Source organism: Cololabis saira, chromosome 7, assembly GCF_033807715.1.
Source record: "Cololabis saira isolate AMF1-May2022 chromosome 7, fColSai1.1, whole genome shotgun sequence".
Lineage (NCBI taxonomy): Eukaryota > Metazoa > Chordata > Actinopteri > Beloniformes > Belonidae > Cololabis > Cololabis saira.
Window position 1 is genome coordinate 33900681 of NC_084593.1, and position 13677 is coordinate 33914357.

Genomic DNA, 13677 nt, shown 5'->3' on the forward strand with positions numbered 1-13677 from the left:
ACTCCTTAAGATGAACTACACTGACAAATAAATTACAACAGAGTTCACTTTGATGCAACTGAACCTTGTCATCTGTATACAGACCTTACTGATAAGTGGTGGCCCACTGCACACCGACTGGCTTTAATGGGAACGGCTATCATGTTAGTCCTGTGTACAATAACTCTTCAGTACCAGAGAATATCCATCACCTCCAGCTCTGACTGTCTGTTACACGACTGACTGTTACCTCATTCAATTAAGTAAAGAAATTAGCATTTTGTCAGAGGAAGTTGCAAAAATTGTGATCCATCACAGCCTGTAAGACAGTCCATGTTTTTATTTAGTTGTCTGTTATAATATTCAGGGATTTTCTCAGTGAACAATAACTATAATGAATGGTGTGAGTGCAGTAAGAGTAATAAAGCTGCTTCTGGCCGGAGTTAGTCACCTTCTCTTAGTGAGTGTATTTGCTGTTAGAAAACATAAAAAAACATGCACTTATTTTAAGTTAAACAGGCTCTTCTCTGTCTCCCATTGGTCATTTTTTGTCTCTTCTTTTACAGTTGGCTACACCATGAATGACTTGATCTTTGAATGGCTGTCTGACAACCCGGTTCAAGTGGCTGATGATCTGACCCTCCCCCAGTTTGTGTTGAAAGAAGAAAAGGATTTGGGCTACTGCACTAAGCACTACAACACAGGTGCATTATGAATTTAGAAATAGTAATTAAAAAAAATGCTAAAGTTCTGCACAGTGTGTGTGTTTGTTATACTTTACACGGTACATGGGATTTACTTTTGACCAAAATATCATTTTAAATACATGCCCAGTTTCTCCTTATGTTACATCTCGTCATTCACGGAAAACTGAATATCCTGTGATGTGTGCCTGCAGGCAAATTCACCTGCATCGAGGTGAAGTTCCACCTGGAACGGCAGATGGGTTACTACTTGATTCAAATGTACATCCCTTCCCTTCTGATCGTCATCCTCTCATGGGTGTCGTTCTGGATAAACATGGATGCTGCACCAGCCAGGGTTGGTCTGGGTATCACCACCGTCCTGACCATGACCACACAGAGCTCGGGGTCCAGAGCCTCGCTGCCCAAGGTGACAGCACATACATGCGTAGAAGGCTGATCTTTGATCAGATCAATGGTGCAATCAAAGAGAACACAGCAAAATGTGCTATAGCCTACGTATCGTGGTAATTGTACATATTAGTTACAGATATCGGTAAAAAGATTTAATGACCAAGTATGTGTGAGGTGAAAAATAGCATTGCATATTCAATTTATCAGAAAGGTCACTGAATAAGTCATGCATCTATGAAAACTGGATTTGGGTGACAAGTGGGTGTCACCCAAATCCAAGTGACAAGTGAAACTTAGAGACTCTTCTGACATTTTGCTACTACCCCCCCCCCCTAAAAAATGTGATTTTAAATTATCATCAAGTCCAACCCAAATGTTCGGAGAACACCGGCTGGTGTTTAATGTCAGTTAGATACATGTATGAGGCATTTAGCTGTAACACCGGTTGGGTAATGGTTTCGGTTCCTGGAAGATTTAGTTCACGGCAGAAACTAATTATGGAGATCAGCAACTGCTGCTCATCTGAGTAAAGTTTCCCAGCTCAGCGAGTCTCGCTGATATGCTGTGACATATCTCGTCTCGTGAATGACACAGCTGGGACACACCTCAAGTCTCGTCCTGTCTTACAGCTATGCGTCAACTGCCTGTAACCCATTGACTCACTGCAGTTCTAGGTCAGTCAGTCGGTCCAACCCAGAGCTGAGGACTGAGTTTATTATAACCATCTATAAATTATCCATCAGCCTTATTGACCGGCGCTTGATTTCTGTGCGTGTGCTCTTGTATCTTCCCAGGTGTCCTATGTGAAGGCCATTGATATTTGGATGGCAGTGTGTCTTCTGTTTGTGTTCGCTGCCCTGCTGGAGTATGCAGCTGTTAACTTCGTCTCAAGGCAACACAAGGAGTTCATCAGGCTGAGGAAAAAGCAGCGGCAGCAGAGAATAGTAAGAGTAAATCGTGCAGATAGACACAGTTAAAGCCAGCTTTCAGAAGCAAAACAAAACAAAATACGCACTGACACGTCCCATACGCCACAGCAGATTCCACAAAAGCATAAGGTACACACACACACACACACACACACACGCGCACGTCTAAATCCTGATGATGATGGCTTTTGCTACTTGTTATCGTGGCACGCTGTTTACTCAGAAACACGCTACAGCTGGCCGTCATTTTACATGAAGATCTACGTACTTGGGTTCGGCACATCTCCATGGTGAGCACTGACCTGTGAGGAGCCTTCTGTTTTAGGTTTCTGTCACCTCATTTGGCACAAAAGCAAAAGCATCTCCACCAGACCCGTGGCAGTGGGATTCCCTTACCCTGCGAAGACGGTCAATGCATTTACACTAGTCCAGTTTCTTGACAGGGTGCCGTACACTTAGGGTTGCCACCCGTCCCGTAAAATACGGAATTGTCCTTTATTTGAGAAAAAAATGTTGCGTCCCGTATTGAATTAATACGGGACACGATTTGTACCGTATTTTCATTAACCTTTACACCATATTCTAGTTGAATTATTGAAATAAATTAACCTTTACACCATATGCTAGTTGAATTATTGAAATAAATTAACTTTCACACCATATTTTAGTTGAATTATTGAAATAAATTAACTTTTACACCATATTCTAGTTGAATTATTGAAATAAATTAACTTTTACACCATATTCTAGTTGAATTATTGAAATAAGTTAACTTTTACACTATATTCTAGTTGAATTATTGAAATAAATTAACTTTTACACCATATTCTAGTTGAATTATTGAAATAAATTAACTTTTACACCATATTCTAGTTGAATTATTGAAATAAATTAACTTTTACACCATATTCTAGTTGAATTATTGAAATAAATTAACTTTTACACCATATTCTAGTTGAATTATTGAAATAAATTAACTTTTACACCATATTCTTCACCTGTAGGCTATATTACATCTGGGCTGATATGGACATACGTAGCATAGGAGGTTATTTCAGCTGCTATATGGTTGGCTGTCTGTACAGTCATGCAAGTTCAATGCTATTAAAGCACTTTAAACTTTAAATCAAAGCATTTTGTTTTTTCATATAAAATAAACACATTTTTATTCAGTTTAGAAGTTTTGGGGCTTTTTTTTGGCTCCTGCGCTGCTGAAATCAGGGCATCCCTTATTTCTATTTCTGAAAGGTGGCAACCCGTACACTACTGGGCGTCAGGCTTATTATCCTCTTCCTCTGAAGAGCCAAGTTACCTGGCTGCTGACTGTTGCTGTATATGATGGATTAGCATTTGTGTGTTGGCCTGCTGACAAAATGATGCAAGAGTAAACGGTATGCCCTCACGATCTTGCTGTGAGGCAACAACACTTACCACCATTATTCTGTCTCAGACAGAGTAATATCTTTCAAAACGAGACCAGAGACGCAGCAACATTTTCCCCTTACCAATTAACCGCCTATTGTTTAAGCAGAATTTACATCAGACCGAGTTAAATTTTGTTACATCTCCCATGTAACAAAGCTTTAACACTTTAAATGACCACCCCACAGTAGAGGGCGTGGGGATTGAGATGTTAACTCCACTTGCTATAGACAAAGCTGTAAAAACAATGTTTAAAATGTGGATTTTGCTCTGTTTTCCTGCTTTATCAAAGCATGTTATTTTCATTGAGATGCCAAGAAATTATGTCAAAATGTTTTTTGTTTTAAAAAAAAAAAAAGGGATTTAATGCTTCTTTTTGCTTTACATAGATTAGGTACTGTAGTCTCCCCTCACATAGTTTGCTTTTTCCATTTGCTTATTACTCAGGAAAACAACAAAAATTCTGAATTTGACTACTGATTCTCTGGTAATAATCTGCTGAAGGTTTTAAGGCCCAAGAGTTTTTTTTTTTTTTTCTATGACTGTAATTTTTGCTGTTGCTGACAATCTATGTCTAATAAGCATTTTCAAATATATTCCTAGCAAGTGACTGTTATTTTTGGTCTCCTATCATTGTTCCTCTGTCCACACACTGCCTAAACTGGATCTATGTTTTACATAACAATTTAAAGAGAGGGAAGAGGCACAGAGTTGTTTTTTTTTTCTCTTCAGAAGATAGAGATGTTTTGAAAAGCCCATTAAAACTGAGCTGAAGCTGAGAGGCTGGGCATCCTACCAGACTTGCAGCAAAGCGCCAAGCAAATTTCGAAGAGTACAGCAGTTTTATTGGCTAATCTGTCCTCTTCTATCGATACAGAGGAAAGAATATAATTGTCTTTTCTTTTATGACAAAGGATTTCCCCCTCTCAAAATCGGTTGCACAATTACTCCCAATGTGAAGTTTCAGGTTGCAAACCATCCATCGCAAGGTATTGACACATGCCTTTTATTGTACTGGAGAGACAACGTGAATCTGATGGAGTGTAAAAATGCCAGAAACACACGAGCACTTGCACTTCTTGAGCCTCGTATTTGGTGCAGAAAACCCACAGTAATAGCTGTAGACTGGATTGCACATCGCCTTCAAGACCATACAAATAAACCTATCTGGTCTTGTCAGTATTTACAGAAATAACTGACTGCTTGCAAATTATTTCTCTCCCTCAAAGACTATTGTTACAGACGTTTTGTGCTGCTGTTTAAGTCTTAAATCTGAATTTCTTTCCACTGCATATGTATCCGTGGTATAACTAGGGTAGCTTTGTATTATTTACATTTGAACCTGAGATTTGTTAAACCTGAAATATGAACATTATTTTTTCCCCTCAGAAAATAAATTGCCCAACTTTTGAAATGCAGTAACTTTTAATAAATATTTCTTCCTTGCTTTCCAATGGAGGCGATTGGCAGTCAGGTTGGGAGTGTTGAGTCGTTGCGGAAAGCCGGTGACATCCCTGGTAACAACTCGGCTTACAGGAATCAGCACTGCTCTGCCTGTGCAAGGGTAAAATCAAAAATATATATGAATAAAACTGTATATATATATATATATATATATATATATATATATATATATATATATATATATATATATATATATATATATATATATATATATATATATATATATGAGGGGGGGGGTCCTGTGTCAATTGTGACCTTCCAACCCAATTTTGTCCATGCCCCCAGTCCCACAAATTGATTGTGTTGTGAAACTTTCACCTCATATATGAATTTATCCTGTTCCCTCTCCCACAACCGGACCCATTTGTGCTGATCTCACCTTGTGTCTGTAGTCCTGTGCTTCTGACATTTAGCTCCTCTATACCAATATCACAAAATTGGAATTCTTGCCTTTTATCCTTTTATTCTATAAGTCTCCGATGTGTACCCTGTTGAAAAGCAATTTAAATTCAACAAACCTTTCCTTTGCTTGTTCTGCCCTTGTCAAAGGTTTTATCTTTTCTCCAGGATGCCCTCTTAAAATCTTTACATTTATTCATTTTGTTTATTTTTTTTTTTCCCAGACAGCTTGGGAAATTCTTATTCGCTGAATGAGAGTTTGAGATAGTTAATGCTCTAAAACAGGACATTTGAAGATTCAAATGTTTGTCCTTCTGTGAAACAGATGTGTGTTATTTAAACTAACTCTCTAGAAATACCAATAAATGCAATATTCTGTGGAAAAATGATATCCAGACGCTAGTATTACCCATACTGGAAAAAACGACTTCTTGTAAAGATTTTCAGTGGTTCACTGGTCTCTACATTTTAACGGGATTCAGATTCAGGTCTTGATATGGTCACATCCTTTCCCATATTTGATTGATCCTTGATTAATGTGTTGGAGGTCATTATTCAAGCAGATCCATTAACTTTTAAAGCGTTGTCTTCAAGCCATCTCAGATGCCGTCATACATTATTTTAATCGATAATGGTAAGCAACCTTGTGTTTAAGCTGGAGTAGCAGCCCCAAACCATAACAATAAGCTTATTGCACCACCGCGCCTCAGAGCTGGTGAGCGACTTGCTCTTAAAACGCTGTCTTTGGTTAGCGTCAAACATGTATAAAACCATGGGCAGACAATTCAGGCTCATATCTCCAAAACCCATTGTTCCATAAAGGATCGTTCTTTTCACGTATATTCACTGACGGCTTTAGACAAAAAGCAGCCTTTCCCTGGCAAACCTCCCACACAGGTGAAGGTGTGATGACAGCTACGCTGAAGACATTAATCAAAATGTACACCAAAAATGAACAAAGTCAGAGAGGTGGGAAGGTGGGAGCGTAACTAAATCTGTTCTGTCTCCAAGAGTTAATGGAGGAGAGCGTTTGATGAACAGATCACTGCCCTATATCATCAGCTGTTTAAGGTAAACATAATGAAGTGAGGAAAAATCTGCTCGTGGGCCTGTAAAATCCAAGTTTAAAATGTTTACACGTGATGCAATTGTAGTTCTGTTTTGTGTTGAAATTATAGCAAATACTAATCTACCGTGTCTCACCTGCAACAGGGAGTTATGCTATCAGCTACTCAAGATGAGGCCACAAAGAAGAGCAGGTGTCATTATCTTAAGCAGCTCAAACCTCAAAAAGTTCATATTGGTCGAACAAATGCTGTTTTGCAGACTTTAAACTGTATTACTTTTGAAGAAGAGCCATGTTGCTGCATATCATTGCATGCATTTTGGCTGTAAAATGTGTGCTGTTGATGAAGAGCCCGGCTTATGCATGGACTTAAAATCCATCCTCAGTGATCCGATCACAAGTCTACTGCCTTGAGTACGAGTAAATACACGCAGGATGGATCATGCAACCTGATGGTTCTGTAGAATCAAAAAGGGGCTGAACAGCAAGAAGTTTTGAAACGGTTTTAACAGTTTATCTGACAAGATGCCTTGAAATTACCCTCCAGTAAGTGCTGACCTTTATTAGTAGCAATCTTTTTCTTTTTTTTCATAACAGCACAAAGACTTTTAGATGTCTACTGTATAGAATACAATGAAATTCACAAAGCTACCAGGACCTCATTTATTATTAAAATCTTGAAATGCATAAACACATCCCATCTTTAAGATCTGTCAAAAAGTCCTATTTTGCAGAAAGCTATCCAACAAGAGCAACATTATGAAGAACTTAGCTGATCAGCAGCGGCCTCGGGACATGCGTTGCAAAAACAGCCCTTCTTGAAATAAATATAATATTCCATATATCTATTCAAAATTATCTTATTTTTTTCTTAATGTCTTTTATTAAAAAGAAAAGGAAAACTAAACAGTTGCTTCATGTAACTTTAAATTTATTGTAAACATAGTTTCAATATTGTGGTACATCCTCTTATTTGCATTTAAAAACAAAAAAAATAAGTATGTTTTCCAGAGGTTATTATGTGATAATTAGAGCAGACCAACAAATCACAGAATGTTTAGCTGCTGAAAGGAGCACAGAGCAGAAAAGATGAGCACCCATTATCAGTGGAGCAACGCACCATTAGACTTTAACACATGATGTACTGTATCATTTAAGAAGGAGTGGGGGGGATTAGTAAGCTATCCTTCTGCTGTATGGTGCAATGTATCATTTAGACAACATATAGTAACCATAAAGTTATTAATAACCAGGCAGCCGGGAAAAGGAGAAAGTTTATAGGTAATTAAGTTGATAGTCTAGCATTCAACCTAAGCAAAGGACAGGTGGTAGAGGTCTTGGATAGAGAAGGTTACAAAACTGTTAGGGTAAAAGCAAAGAAACCAAAGAATTAGTAACAAACGTTTAACAGAAATGGTGGCGTCTCTTTGCCACGTCTGTCCAGCAGGAAGATGACGTTCAGAAGACTACCAGCGTCAGTGAGAGAGGGAAACACGGGCATCACGGCTTTCGGGCCCCTTCAAAGTGACATCTAATCGTCCAATTTAGATCTCACATCTTCACTTTCACTCTTCTTAATTCAAACTGTCCAGGTGTCAGAGGGCTGTCAGAGTTAAGCTACATGTCTATTTGATTTTCCCTTATAAGGGCAGCAGCAATGCCTTATTCTCCGTGCAGAAAAACGAGGGCTTAAAAATGAAGCACCAAGCGCACTGTAATTCTTCAAAGTATAATGCTGGGGGATGTTACTTTATTGTCCAACATCATTCTCATCCTTCGCCTGTGATCAATGAAAAATGACAAAAGTCAAGGAAATTGCTACATAGATTTTAAAAAGGCAGACAACACAAGTGGCTGGGTTGTTATCAGGACTCTTGAATCTGCTGTGATGTTCACACCATGTGACTGATTGGGAACAGTGGAGGTTACATACTAAATGATCTGACAATGACTCAGTCACCCAACAACTGACTGCTACTACATCTTTGCGTTCTGCATCCAAACCTTTCTCGTTGCCTTGTTACTCCCCCTCGCGTTGCAGGTTTTCCCTCCTCACTGTGACCTGATGCATCTCTTTGGCTCCGTTTATGGTTCCAGTAACCCAGTTTATTTTTTTTCCTACCATGTGGCACAAATCAGATATGTTTCAACTGGTGGAAACATAAGTTAACATAAGCATTAAACAATGCCTCAGTGAACCGTGGTTTGGATAATACAGTCAGTCCGGAAAGTATTCAGAACGCTTCACTTTTCCCACATTCTTTTATGTTACAGCCCTATTGATAATAGGAAGAAATTAATTTTTTTTCTCAGAATTCTACACAAAACACCCCATAATGACAACATGAAAGAAGTTTTGTTATGATTTTTGTAAATTTATAAAAAATAAAAAACTATAAATATCACCTGTGCATAAGTATTTAGAATGAACCAGAGCTCAATTTTGAGCTTCATGGCAAACGTTCTGTTTCCACTGATCTCTCTCAAGTTGTTTCTACAGCTTAGTCGGAGTCCACCTGTGGTGAATTCAGTTGATTGGACTTGATTTGGAAAGACACACACCTGTCTATATAAGCTCTCACAGTTGGCAGTGCATGTTGCAACACAAACCAAAAATGAAGTCAAAAGAATTGTCTTCAGACCTCCGAAACAGGATTGTTTCGAGGCACAAATCTGGGGAAGGTACAGAAAAATTTCTGCTGCTTTGAAGGTCCCAGTGAGCACTGTGGCCTGCATCATCCTTAAATGGAAGAAGTTTGGAACCACCAGGAATTTCCCTAGAGCTGGCCGCCCGCCTAAGCTGAGCAACCGGGGGAGAAGGGCCTTAGTCAGAGAGGTGACCAAGGACCCGACGGTCACTCTGTCAGAACTCCAGCGTTCCTCTGTGGAGAGAGGAGAAACTTCAAGAAGGACAACCATCTCTGCAGCAATTCACCAATCAGGCTTGTATGGTAGAGTGGCCAGGCGCAAGCCCCTCCTTACTAAAAAGCACATGGCAGCCCGACTGGAGTTTGCCAAAAGGCACCTGGGGAAACCATGAGGAAAAAAAATCCTCTGGTCTGATGAGACAAAGATTGAACTATTTGGCATGAATTCCACGCGTCATGTTTGGAGGAAACCAGGCGCCGCTCATCACCAGGCCAATACCATCCCTACAGTGAAGCACGGTGGTGGCAGCATCATGCTGTGGGGGTGTTATTCATCAGCAGGACCTGGGCGACCAGTCAGGATTGAGGGAAAGATGAATGCAGCCATGTACAGAGACATCTTGGATGAAAACCTGATCCAGAGGGCTGTTGACCTCAGACTAGGACGACGCTTCATCTTTCAGCAGGACAAGGACCCAAAGCACACAGCCAAAATATCAAAGGAGTGGCTTCAGAACAACCATGTCAATGTCCTTGAGTGGCCCAGCCAGAGCCCAGACCTGAATCCCATCCAACATCTCTGGAGAGATGTGAAAATGGCTGTACACCGACGCTCCCCATCCAACCTGATGGAGCTTGAGAGGGTCTGTAAGGAAGAATGGGCAAAACTGCCCAAGAATAGGTGTGCCAAACTTGTAGCAACCTATTCAAAAAGACTTGAAGCTGTAATTGCTGCCAGAGGAGCTTCTACAAAGTATTACGCAAACGTTATGAATACTTATGCTCATATGATTTCTTGTTATTTTTATTTTTAATACATTTACAAAAGTCGCATCAAAACTTCTTTCATGTTGTCATTATGGGGTGTTTTGTGTAGAATTCTGAGAAAAAAAATGAATTTATTCCTATTATCAATAGGGCTGTAACATAAAAGAATGTGGGAAAAGTGAAGCGTTCTGAATACTTTCCGGACTGACTGTATCTATTTCACCTGCATTTTTTGAAAATAGATCAACAGAAAAACACACAGGTTGATTCAACATGTTTCACTATTCTGAGGTCATTTTACTGAAAATGTTCTGTGGTTTGTCTGCAAATAACTTTGCTCCATTATGTTTTGCTGAATTTATTAAAAGCAAACAAACAGTAAAGTTTTCAGGGGTGGCCTTTAATGCGTACACTCCCATTGTAATTCCTATTTTTCTGCTACCAAGTAGATGTGTAATATGCCATTTCTTGTTGACAGCAAGAAGCCAATCCATTTTTCTTTGTAATTGACAGGAGGAAGAGCTGATGAGGGAAAGCCGTGGCTTTTATTTCCGAGGTTATGGCCTCGGCCACTGCCTGCAGACCAAAGACGGCACAGCTGTGGAACCGGCAACAGTGTTCTCCCCACCGCCTCCCATCGCCGTGTACGACGGAGAAGTTCTTCACAAGCGCTTTGTGGACCGGGCCAAACGTATCGACACCATATCACGAGCCGTCTTTCCGCTGAGCTTTCTCATATTCAACATCTTCTACTGGATCACCTACAAAGTACTGCGACATGAGGATATCCATGCAAACTTGTAAAAAAGAAAGATGCCATCTGCTGACGTCAGATGTTCCTCTTCTGTTTTTTGGGGGGGGTTTTTGTTGTTTTTTCCTCTTTTTTTTTCTAAATCAGAACCAAAACTGCCTGTCCGATCTACATTACAATGTGGAAATGTGTCACAGAGGCATCACTGCTCCTCAGAGCCACTGCTGAAAAAATTGATAAAAATAGATCAAAACTTTGTGCTCAGGTGCATTTTTGGGATCTCAGACCAAAAAAAAGAAAAGAAAGAAAGCGTGAAGAATAAGTTATAATATGTGGCTTCGGGCTGGTGTTTATCGTTGCCCTTTCCTTTACGTCTTGGTTTGATTCAACTGGAGAACAAGACTGAACATCTCTGAGCTTTATTTCAAATTATGGAGAACATCTTGATGATCCTGGCTGAATGAGACACACTGACTTGAATTTTAACTACACAGCTTTAAATGAATGTTGTTGAAAATTGAATAGTTTTATGTTGTTTTTTTGTTGCCTCCTTAGATTCAAAAATACAGATGGGTGTTGGAGGAAGAGGTTTTTTCTTTGTGGGTTAATCACTTCGGTAAGTGATAATTCCGTTTATGTGTAATGAAGTTATACACACAATTTATGTATAATAATGTATCAAAGTGTATATAAACAAAGCTCTTACTTAAACTGCACAAAGCACAAATATGTATTTCCTTTTGTCAAAACTTAAATAAATTGTTTTTCTGTCAGTAAGCCATAAACCTCTTTAATTTACTGTGAATATTTGATTACTTGCTTTGGGAACTTGGTTTTTCATGTGCATAAGGAATTCAGTCAGAGACCAACTACATCTCACACAATTACTTTTTTGTTAATAGCCCCCATCAGCTCAAAAATCCCAACGGGGGCGAAAGCTTAAGCTAAAAGTACAAATGTAGTTCTACAATTAAAAAAATGCAAATGATGTTGCAGATGTGGAATAGGTAATCGGCTCACATATCTGCAGCCGGCTTTAGTTGTGAAACCATGAACGTGAATTAGATCTTGAGAGCTGCCATTTCTTTCCCAATCTCAGGAGGGGCTTTGAAGGTGTAGAAATGTGGTTATGTGGTAGCGGGAGGTATCTTTACCAGTGAGAGAGGACGGTTCTTTCTCTTTTCTTTTAATGGGAAATGAGGTTTGTTTTATCAAGTAATGACTTTGAAAAGCGGTTGGTGTTCCTGCTAATGACAATGAATTAAGAGAGGCAGCTGGAGCCTGTCCTTTTGTCTGTAATCCTAATCAACTCCTGTATTGTATGGGTCCCCTTTTAATCAAAAAGTGCATGAGGATCTGTTGGTGTTTATATGTGTGTCAGGTTTCATGCTTTCCTTTGTTTCTATTCTATTATTTCTTCCTGCTCATATCTTTTCACAAATTGGATTTCCTCAGTCAGACTTCAGTTATATTTTCAGAATAAAAACCCATATGAGGAGAAGCCTAAATAAGACCATTAACAGGAATGTCAAAGCTGACTGCTTTTCAAATATATATTTAGCCTTTTTTAACAAAAAAAAAGAAGATCTTGCTTATTCCCTCAGATAGCTTAATGGCACAGTAGCTTAACACATTAGTTAAAGTTCTTTATACTTTCCCTGACAGCAGATTTCTTAAACACAATGTGAGACCATGCAAATATTTTAAATATTGGTTGTGCCATGTCACTAGGCATCACTTTTCCTGTCCTCAATCCCAATTTTTGGGTCATCATTTGGGTGTTTTGAGACAACACTGGGAAACCACCCCTAAGATCTGGCTCCAGATGCTGCTACTTAATCTAAAGTTTGTCAGGCTTGACAGCAATTCAAAGAAAAAGATAAGGATTCATGAGTAACAAACGCCACCAAACATTGATGACCATCAATGGGTTTATCGTATAACTTTAGACTTCGTCGCCTCAACGCAGTCAGAAGATTTTGAAGACACATCGAGCAACGGCATTGATTTGGAAAAGCAAAAACTGGCCATTGATAATCCAGTTGAACTCCTGTCTGGAGCAGTATCCGGACTGATGTTCGGATCCCACGTGTTCTGTGTTTTTGTGCCGGACTAGTCGTCTCGGCTACAGTGCGCCAAGCACTTTGTGTCAGGTGGTTTTAAGTTTTGTCAAATAAACTTGGTTGAATAGTGTCCACGTACTTGTTAATCAGGTGGTTGCTTGTTTTTTTTCTGTTTTTTTTTTTTTTTAGCTTTTATTGTTGCTATTCTATGATGCTATTGTGAGTTGTGTGCAATGCTTTTGTAAAAGCTAACAAACATTTTCAGAGGGTGTATGTTCATTTGTAGCGATGCAGCATGTTGGCTAGATCACAGCTAACAAGATCTTTTTTAGTTGATAGCTAAGATTTCACCACCTGCTGTCATCAACTAAAATGCTACTTTGATGGTCTTCGTTGGCTCAATAAGCTTTGCTTTATCATTTTTGGTCTTTATAAAGACAATTGTTGCAGTATAAAAACAGATTAGCAAAAGCGCAACAAAACCCTTGCACTCCACAATGTATTCAGTACCACTTCATCACGCTTAATTTGGGCTCCAGCTGCTAAGAAATCCAAATATGCCACATTCTTTACGTTGTATTTTGAATGTGATGGACCACACCAGAACTGTGTCTTAGTCAACAGTCATTCAGATTTGCAGTATCAGCCCCTGATCGGAGTAGATTTATCTCGTCACCCCATCTTTATCTCCACGCAACTTCAAAACCATGTTGCATGTGCTCTACCTCAAGAGAACTACAACACTGATTTACAGACGCACCTCCCGAGTGATGGAGTTAAGCCAAGGATAACCACTCAGCCAAACAGCAGCTTCCAAAAGGAGAACAATAAAGACTTGACTGAAAAGCAACAACAAAGTTCTGTACCACTGG

At 39.3% G+C, this 13677-nt stretch overlaps 1 protein-coding gene across 1 annotated transcript in view; it reads left to right on the forward strand.

The window, feature by feature from the left end:
- Positions 1-10795, forward strand: part of glra4a (glycine receptor, alpha 4a) — a 62917-nt gene extending 52122 nt beyond the window's left edge. Inside the window, exons 6-9 of the mRNA XM_061726360.1 lie at positions 546-683; positions 878-1092; positions 1871-2020; positions 10505-10795. Coding sequence (XP_061582344.1) covers positions 546-683; positions 878-1092; positions 1871-2020; positions 10505-10795 — 794 coding nt within the window. The remainder of the gene's footprint in view (positions 1-545; positions 684-877; positions 1093-1870; positions 2021-10504) is intronic.
- Positions 10796-13677: the final 2882 nt, after the last annotated feature.